Genomic DNA, 9971 nt, shown 5'->3' on the forward strand with positions numbered 1-9971 from the left:
AATGTTATATTGATAAAATGCATTAATGTAACCTGTCTGTTTTTATTCTTGTGCATCTTGTGTAACGTGTGGTGTCTTTTCCTCTAGACGGGTTTGAAGCCACGCCGTTTGTCCGTGCGAGTCAAGGCAGGAGTGTGAGCATGAGATCGCCAACGAAGCCCAAGGAGACTCTGAACAAAGTTCTGCCGCTGCGGTGGTCGTTTGGCTCCAAGGACCGCGTCAGACAGCCAGCCCAGACCCGACCCGGGGAGCTGGTGGAGTACCTGGAGTCTGGGCGCCGCCCCCGATGCACCAAAGAGCCGATAATAACGCTGGTGGCCACCCCGCCACAAAGGAGCGCCCCGGGTAGGTCTTTTGACGTAGGACAGGACTGCAGCTCGCCGAGTGGCAGCAGCCTCAGCTACAGAGACAGAACCAGCTCCGACACTTGTTACTCCCCCAAAACGCCAGAGGGACAGAGCCGTGTGGAGAGGAGCATGAGCCAGGGGGTCTGCAGCAGGGACGACGGCTCCCTGAGGCAGAGGTCATCGAAGAGAGCGAGGCCGAGCCACGGCAGGACCCTGGACCTCCAGCTGCAGCTCCAGAGAGGGGCCCTGCTGACGGGGCACATCAGCCACAGCGCGCCTCAGAGCAGAGATTCCACTTTGAGAAGGAGCAAGGCCCAGCCAGGCGTGACCTTCAAGCTGCAGAGAGACATCCAACCTGAGGACAGGAGGGGCCAGAGGGGGCAGGAGGGCCGCAGCCACGACAGCCTCCTGTCTTTTTTCAAACCCGGTTTCCTGAAGAAAGACATTCCCGGGTCCCCAATCAAGGGGCACGAGCAGCGTATGAACGGCCTCGGGCACCCGGAGAAGCTGGCGGGCTGTAATTTAGCCAAACTGTCCCTCTCCAATGGAACGCTGACGGCGGCGGCGGCGGCCGGTCACCCCCCGGGCTGCGACGCCCGTCACTGCAAAGCCCAGCTGGTCAACGGCAAGGCCGGCGCTCACGACCCCGTGGACATAAAGCGCGCCCACAGCTCCAGTAACATCCAGACGAGGCTGGACTTGACATTTCGCAGGTGTGCCTCGCTGCAGAGGAACGGCGAGCTCGTGGCCGCCCCGGCCCACCGCGTCCTGCTGTCGGACAAGCCGAGCTACGCCACTCTGCAGCGCACGCGCTACAGCACCACGTCCCTGGGTAAGGAGCAGACCGGCCCCTGGGTCCTGTTCACCAGCTAGAGGTCGTCATGCCGGAGGCGCCGTTGTCACGGCTGACTCTGTTGTGCTTCTGGTGGGAGCAGATCTAGCACATCAGCGTTGTGTTTACGCTCGTAAACAAAGAAATAATGGGATGTAAACAGATGTGTGATTGGGAAGCCTCCCCCGCTGCTGTTTTCAGAAATGCGCTAGCCAAGTGGAAAGCAGTCAGGTTGTTTCATTACTATCATTAATGTTAATCCCACCGATTACCATGTGACTGATGGCTTTGTGTTTGATTTTTTAAGTGCCTCTGTGACGGCCCTGAACGACAGCCGAACACCAGGACGTCTCTACTGATTTCTACTCTGGACGCCCGCGCAAGCTCCCGGCAGGAGGCGCCGCTGGAGACGCAGTACATCCTCTCGCTCCCCTTCATAGTGCTGTTATAGGTTCTTACCTGTGTGTGTCTTAAACTAAATCTATGCAGAGTTGAATTTTACTGAGGAGGAACACTGCAGTAATGTGATTTACTTTTTCCTCTCTTTTTGTTTGTTTTACGAAGCGCTCTACTGGTAACTGCTGGTTTTAGCTGAGGGGGATTCGGTCAATTTAGTCCATTATACATTCATAAAACCACCGTCTGTTACACGGGCTAAAACATGTCAAATTGTTACACGCTGCAAAACATAACATCTGCATTGTAAATCGGCTGCCAGAACAACGGACGTCATTTTCTTTGTCATTTGCTATCATGTTCATGTTATATTAAAAAAAAATGCACTTTTTTCCCGCCATATTTTCCTACATGATCAGAGCTTAAATGCTAAGTGACATCGCTAACGTAGGAACAAACACACTACTTTTATTGATATTGATTTATCTACAACTTATCTTCAATTTGCAGCCAGCAGATTATCTATGTGAGAGGTGTGTGTTGCTCTGCGCCACGAGATGAAGAGAATCTCACAAATAATACATGTTGACTACAAGGTGGCATGTAAAAGCTCTGGTCTGACTTCTGTGGCTGGATGAAGAGTGTTGGCTCCTCGTAAAGCAGGAGGTGAGATTGTTCAGACTAAAAAGAAACAGCCTCCCCAGAAGCCCGCAGAGCAATAACAACAATTTTTCTGTTTCCCCTCCGCTGAGCGAGAACCTGAATTTATGTCTCTTTCATTGAAGGCGGATTTGAATTCTTACTGATAAAGTGCCAACGATAACAGGACCAGCTTTAAAAGCAAAGCTCCGTTTTCTCTTTCAGGTTCGAACAGAGGATTCACACTGTGCGCACACACACACACACACACACACACACACACTCATTGTGTCTCTGCAGACAGGGATGTGTGCAGTCCTCGTGGTAATCCTGCTCTGCCACGTTCACATGAAGGGAAACACAGTAGGCAGCAGTTCATGTCCTGCATTTGAGTCACATCCTCACTGTTTCTGTCACCGCGGATCATTATGGGATGTCAAGCGTCCCCGAGTGTCCGCCTCCACTGTCACTGCGTCCCCGTCTCATGCTGTGTCATTCACTGTTTAACTCTTTACCAAAATGAAATGATAATGAAATAAAGGATTGTTTCTGACACATTATTTGGGGAATACGGCTAGATTATATTTTATTATTAACTTTTTTAAAAGTCTACATTTTTGTACCTGTAATTATGTAATTTAAGTATGTTTCAGGCTCCTGTACAAGGTCAGACTAATACATGCTGAATGGGCCTCAGAAGCCCTTGTACCGGACTGTCTATAATATCTGCTTCATGCACTGCAAGTTTTACGGATTGCAAATTAAACACGGCTTTTCTCACGACTGAACGGAGTGTAATCTGAATGATTCATCACCTCGGTGTCGGGCTGTGTTGTCTCCTTTCTTGTCTCCGGTTCAGATCATGCAGCGACGGTATTTTCAATTATCTTTTTTTTTGTTGTTGTTGAAGGATTCAAGGCCGCTGTGCTTCCTGGAAGCTGTCGGATTCTCTGCTGAATTCGAGCAGAGCGTATCAGCGGGAGCGGCGGCTCCGGGGAAGCGGGTTTGAGACCAAGCCAGACGACGGAGGAGTTCTGCGAAACCTCCCGTGAATATAAACTCGTCCGTCACGCAGGAACGTGATTAGATCGATGTGAAGTCTCCGAACATTTCCCGCACATGCCGCTCATGCTCTTATTCTGTTAGCGACCTCAGAGGGAGCGGGGATTCCAGCGTGGGGACGCTCTTTAAATCACGTGCTGCTTTTAGCTATTGGCAGCTTCAGTATGTTTCACCCCTCAAATCAGCTGTCTGTATGCAGCGCAGCGACTCTTCACTTGATCCATTCTCTCATCAGGATCCCCCACTGACTGTATCTGAGCTCACACAGCCACCAGCAGCAGGATGTGTGGACACTTTGCACTAAGTACTGTGAGTACTAATACATTATGTACTGCACTGTAAGTACTTAGTGCTGTATAACGCTCTCGAGATGGTCGCTGACACTTGATGTAAATGTTATGCTTCAGATGATCAGCAGCTCCTGTACATAATACATTTTGAGCTACTAGTCCGATATCACTTAAGACTATAATGTCTGTCATGGCGTCACATATTGAGCCTCTAACCAGGAGGCGTTTTCAAATAAAGAACATGTTTTAATGTGCCAACGTTTGCGGCCACCTGCTCCAGATCTGATCACATCAGCTGCTGTAATGAGGAGGACCTGCTGTTCTAGTAAGTACGTTCTGTCAGGAACCCTTTTCCAGGTCCTGCGTCTCCGTCACACACAAACATGGCCCCCGTGTTGCGATGGGAATGTTTTACCTTCCTCTGTGTTGAGTCTTTTGGAGCTGAAATGTCTGAATGCCGAAGAACAAGAGCTTCACAACATGAAGGTCTCTGTCCTGTCCACTCAAGTGATCGATGACTTCATCCAGACGTTTGGAGGACACCTCACCGACTGGAAGGAGAGAGTAAAACTCAGAATAAAACATTCCCATTGCTGCGTCCCGCATGCTCGCGACGTGGCCCAACATCTGTTCGGGTTGTTAGAAAACGAGGCGCTGACATTTTGCTGAGAACCTTTAAGAATAATCGAAGCGAGCGGAGCAGAGATGTGCCGTGCAATAAATTAATCACCACTGAGCATCGCTGATGCCGTCAGTGGAAAGATCAGTCAGTAGCCTCTGTAGTATGTTGCTGAAATATAAACTTACGGCCCGTTTGATTCTGTCTATTATCACACAAAATGCAATTACCTGTGGCTTGGCCGCAGACGGGGTTACTGCTTTGCGATGCAAGTGATTTCTATTTATAGGCCTTGAGTTTAATGCCTCCACCTCATCGTCCTCATCTGTTCACACTTCAACATTGATAATCACATCCGTGTCAGCATGACGGGGTTGTAGCGCGACTAATTATTTAGTTTGTTAAGAAGCACTTGAACATATAAAAAATGCATGTTCATTTTATTCTCAACAGCTCAAGCATCAGCACTTATACTCTATTTGTGTGGAAAAGCTGCCTATTTTATCTGGTGTTGCTGGATGTATTCAGAGGCTGTGTGTTTGTTTATTTTGTTAAAATTAGATATAAAGCATATTTCCCAAAACATCCAAAGATTTAGAGATGCCTATAAACTTGCTTCTTTATGAGTATATAAATGTAGATAATTATCACACTGCAATTTGCCACAAACACTTCTGAAAGGGTTTTTGTGTATTTTGACTTTAGGCCACTTGTTGCTGGAACCAAAATCATACTTTCTAAATTGAATATTGCTTCATGCGAGCCAAGAAATACTGCCCCAAAACTAAAAGAAAGAGCGGTTTATTGTTTGTATTGATGAGCCACAGATTGGAAGTCATCATTAACTCGTCTTTTTAACATTGAAAGAGATCACACACACATCCTCGGCTCTGGAGCGTGTCTTCCATCTCGTGACAGCTCCACTTACAATTGCCGTGGTGCAGCAGTCGTGGATCCAGGTCCTCCTGGAGAGGGTAACCGCTGCCGGCTCATGCGGGGGTCGGTTTGGTGGTGTGTTGATATCCTGAGGCCATTACTGCTCACCAACAGAGGAAAAAGTTCCTTTCTAACATGTATGTCATCATGTGGGGAAAGTTTCTGAAGCCATACATCACCTCGTTGTCCGTACTCTGTCACCAGGAATGTTCACCGTGTCTGCGTTTCACCATTTTGACTCTCAGTCGATCATCGAGGAAAGACTCAAAATGGGGTTTTTGCTCAATTGAATTTGAAATGAAAAGCAGGAGATCAGAGTTCATTTGGTTTGTGGAGACGATTGAGCCGAAGCTTGTCGCTTAAACAACAAGCGGAGCCAAGGAAATCATATCCTGAGTCCTTCATTACGGAAATCATATTTGTGAAAATGGCAAACTGAAGGTCATGCCTCACCGACGCCGTGAACGAATGTTCAAACGGTAGAGACACGTGATGTTTGATGCAGTGATTAAAGTGATCATTTGTTTTTTACACCAACCGCCAATGAAGGTAAACAGGATTGAGTGATTTTTAATGTCAATACACTGGGATGCAGGAGGCGTCTCAAGGTCATGACGCGGTGCACGTCTGATCGTTTATGATGTAAGGCGTCGCGTGTGTCAGTGGAGCCGGCGTCTGCAGGACCAACTCATGTTGAGGTTTTTGGTGATGAATTTAATTCTACATTCATGATTTAAAACGACGGGTTGGCTCTGCTCGTTTTGCATCGTTTTGCATCTCTTTTTTTGTCATTTTAAGATTCTTTGTGATTGTTTGAAGTGAAACTTTTTGTGCTTGTTTTGCATCTCTTTGTAGTCGCTGTGTATGTGTTCACACTTGTGCATGTCTGTCTGCTCATTTTGTGTTCTTAGAAGTGGTTTTGAATCTCATAATGCTCGTTTTGCATCTCTTTGTAGTAATTGCATCCTTTTCGGTCACTTTGCAGCTCTTTGTGCTTATTGTGTGACTTGGTTTGTGACTTGTTTTGAGTCTCTTTTGTGTCGATTTCTGTCTCTTTATAGTCATTTAATTGACTTTGCAACAAGAATAACTTAACCGGCACTTCAAACAGAGGCTCCATTCAGGAACCCGCATGGAAACACCTCTGCATCAGGCTCGTGGGCCTTTCTGCTATATTTTACATTTTTGTTTCCAGGGCGGCTCTGAGATGTCTCATGCCTCGGTCACTCCGAGACACTGACGCCAACGTTTAAAGTTGCAGCTTTTGAAAGCTGGAATTCAAAACAAATTCACTCGGCAAGAGCCGCTGGTTTTGATCTGTGGTTCTGTCAGAAGCGTCTTTACTCCTGCTGTGGAAGATTACAAAACTGATTTCATGGACAGTTTGCCTTCACAGGGTTTTATAGAACGAAGCATTAACTTTTACATCACACCCCAAATTGTTTAAAGGATATGTTTTTCACCAAAGTTTTTCTACTTAATTGTTTTTAGATTAAAACAAACTTCTGATGAGAGAATAGATTAATCATTCTGCTTCTGTTTTCACCAATGTGAGTTGCTTGAGGGGAATATTTAAACTGAAGATGTGTTTTATATCAGATAGATATATTGCATCTGTCATCTGCTCGGTTTTTCTACATTTCTTGCCCTCATCATTGTCTCATGCTTGATCGTGTACATATTGACTAATACACACAGTGAAAAGTGAATAATCCTGACTTTAGTTCAAGACTCACAGGGACAGAGAATCATTTCCATTGTGATTGATGAGAGGGATTTACATTTATTACCACCATACTGTCACTAGGGTTTTGAGTAAATCAATTCTTTACTATTCAATTTCTTTAAGGTTTAGTTAGTTGTCTTTATGTTGAAAGAAATAGCCTGTGAATGCAATGCAATCCCGGGTGCTGTGAAAGAAGGAGGAAAGAAAAAGAGGAAAATCTCTTAAAGCCTGAGAACATTACCACGACGGATGTTTCTGATGGAAAGGCTTTCAGCGTAATACGTGTCCTTCACACTGTAAAATGGAGACACTGCAGTTGAATTCAACACTTTATTGACACATTTTTACAAAGAAAAGTTGCAGAAGCGAAAGTTTTTTTTTCTTTTTTGGAAATTCACAAACGCTCAATGAAAAACACGCTGAACATATGGGAGTGACCTCCAGGATGAGACACTCACACCCTTCAGCTCCTGGAGGAGTACAGCATGCCGGAGCATCCCTCTCATCACAGCAAAGATGTTAATACACACAGACCCACAACTGCATCACAAGCTAAACAGCCACAGGGAGTCATGGGATTGGCTTTGTGTATCTACGTGTGTGTGGGTGTGTGTACATGACAGAGCCGTGATGCTCACTCTGTCGGTGTGTTTCTGTGGCTCTCACTTCGTCAGGGGTCACATGGCGTGTACGGAGCGGCGCATCCTGACGCGCCTGAACTTGCTCTCATGGCGTTGCGCTGACACTTGTTTTGACATTCACATTGTGCGCACAAAAGTCTGTAACAAGACACACGACACTGCGGTTGATGCGTCGCTGGAAGCCGTGTGGCTCAAAGGCACAAACATGACGCCAGACGAGCGTGAACAATACAAAGTGTGTAACTACATATTGACTCAACACATCCTGCGATCCGACAACACGGATTACAGATTGCAGCAAATCAAACAGCCAATCACAGTTACATGTTCACAACTATTTATGAATCATCTTTCAGCTCACAACTATTGATGTTGAGCTTTGCAGAAGTATGACACGTGTTATTTTGTATGGACTACCTTAGTTATGGCTGACGAAAAGAACTAAAACTAAAGTCTCCTTTTAGCTCTAGTATGAAATGATTGAGATCGTGTTAGCCATCCCTAAAAGCATCTAGTGGTACAACATGCCCAATGAAGTGAACCCACTCTAAACATCTGGGGCTTCCAGTCCCTAATGGCTCTCGTATGAAATACATGTGTTAAAAAAACATGTTATTGACTCAATGTACCCATTACTCACAGTAAACAAGCCTGGACATCTTCCAGATTACATCACGGTTGGGCCCACAAATGCACATTTGGAAATGGACATGTACGTTTTCAGGAAGCAGAGGTGTTTGCCGAGGGGACCGCCAGCTGGTCGAGGTGGCGGGCGTCGGCTCTCTGTCGGCCGTCGTCCGTGGACGGAGAAGTCGGGCGTCCGTCTCAGTGCACGGCCACGGTGACGGGCAGCAGGTTTTGAAGCATCTCCCTCTCCGACTGCGACGGCCGAGCGCTGTCCGGTGCCGTCTTCGCGCTCACGCTGCCGCCGGCCGGAGCCGGGGCCACCCTGAACGCCCTGCGGGACGGGCGGAGGGCCACGATGAACTGGCGCTTGAACGTCTCGCTCAGGACGATGTAGATGAACGGGTTGATGCAGCTGTTGGCGTAGCCCATGCTGATGGCGATGTTGTAGGCGTACAGGAAGGCAAAGCTGGGCCGCTGCACCCCGAGGTGGGCCAGCTGCAGGACGTAGTAAGGCGCCCAGCAGATGAAGAAGGCCAGGCAGATGGCCACCGCCATGCGGGTCACCTTTCTCGTGCGCACCATGCGGCTGCGCCGGGGCAGTGGAGCGACCGAGGCCGACATGTTTTGGAGGATCTTGAAGAAGACCCCGCAGATGACCGCCCAAGGCAGAGCGAAGGCCAAGAAGAACTGGTAGAGGGTGAACCAGTAGGTGCCCGTGGCCGGGTCGGGCAGCAGGAGGGCGCAGCCCACGGAGCCGTCCTTCAGACGCATGAGTCCCGTGTACATCCAGACCGGAGTGATGGAGACCAGGGAGAACACCCACACCAGGGCCACCGCCGCCCCGGCCACAGAGGGGGTTCGGACGTGTTTGAAGCGGATGGGGTGGACGGTGGCCAGGTAGCGGTCCAGGGTCATCACCGTCAGGATGTAGGTGCTGACCATCTGGCTGTTGGAGTCCAGCGCGGTGATGACGGTGCACATGGCGCCGCCGAAGCACCAGGAGCCGTTTCCCACCAGCTGGTGGATGAGGAAGGGCATGCCGAGGAGGACGAGGAGGTCCGCGATGGACAAGCTGAAGATGAAGATGTCTGGCACCGTCTGCTGGGAGCAGAGCTTGGTTTTCATCACGATGGTGTAGATGACGATGGAGTTTCCAGAGATCCCGAAGAAGCAGATGACGCCAAAGATGCTGGGCATGAGCGCGTTGTTGTACTGCTCATGTTCTGTGGAGGCAAACAGAGAGAGCGCTGTCAGTCTCTTTTCATAAGCAGCGCATCCTGCTTCTTCTTTCACACACATGTGTTTTGTTCTAGTTATGGTTAAGCCACTGGATTTTGCACAACAAAAAAGAATAAAAAAGAATGAACAACTCCACGGAAGATGATCAAATCTGTCAAAATGCTTCAACAATGATGTTGTGATATAAAGCAGTCACAGCAGGTGTTCAGGTAGATTGAAGAAGTAAAGACTTACCTTCTTGTAGGTTCTCTGGTGGACTGAAGGGGGGGAAAGATGAATTTGAAATGTGGGCAAAGTCCATCCCAAACAGCTTTGGGTGGTCTTTCTCTAAACTAATAATAATAATAATAATAGGTTGCAACTTGCATAACGATATAAAGTACAATTAGAGATATGATATCAAAGAAATAGCAGCATAAATTCCATTTGGATTTGACATTGGAGGTGCTACGCCGCGCGCATTTTTTCATCAGTGCACGCGACAACTAACGCAGTTCAAAACACCCGTCAATCAATCAGGTACTCTGACTTCACCTCAAGGAAGCAGGACGCTATGACAGACCCTCTCTCATTTAGCTGCAAGGGCTCCAGCTCCTCGAGAGAGAGAGAGAGAGAGA

General features: G+C 47.8%; 2 protein-coding genes across 3 annotated transcripts in view; one reads left to right on the forward strand and one right to left on the reverse strand.

Annotated features, from left to right (window-relative positions):
* Positions 1-3002, forward strand: part of usp43b (ubiquitin specific peptidase 43b) — a 67827-nt gene extending 64825 nt beyond the window's left edge. For both annotated transcript variants that reach the window (XM_068578985.1, XM_068578986.1), the window contains 2 exons: positions 88-1179; positions 1487-3002. In XM_068578985.1, coding sequence (XP_068435086.1) covers positions 88-1179; positions 1487-1497 — 1103 coding nt within the window. In that variant the 3' untranslated portion in view covers positions 1498-3002. The remainder of the gene's footprint in view (positions 1-87; positions 1180-1486) is intronic.
* Positions 3003-7286: 4284 nt separating this feature from the next.
* On the reverse strand, positions 7287-9655 carry mchr1b (melanin-concentrating hormone receptor 1b). The gene is made up of 2 exons (XM_068579211.1): positions 9589-9655; positions 7287-9338 (listed from the first exon to the last, which is right to left on the reverse strand). Exons 1-2 carry the CDS (start codon positions 9653-9655, stop codon positions 8314-8316), a joined length of 1092 nt encoding a protein of 363 aa, XP_068435312.1. The 3' UTR covers positions 7287-8313.
* Between the last annotated feature and the right edge of the window lie 316 nt (positions 9656-9971).

The sequence above is a fragment of the Clinocottus analis genome, unplaced genomic scaffold (assembly GCF_023055335.1).
Source record: "Clinocottus analis isolate CAN_PGR_092001 unplaced genomic scaffold, fCliAna1.0.p SCAF_16, whole genome shotgun sequence".
NCBI lineage: Eukaryota > Metazoa > Chordata > Actinopteri > Perciformes > Cottidae > Clinocottus > Clinocottus analis.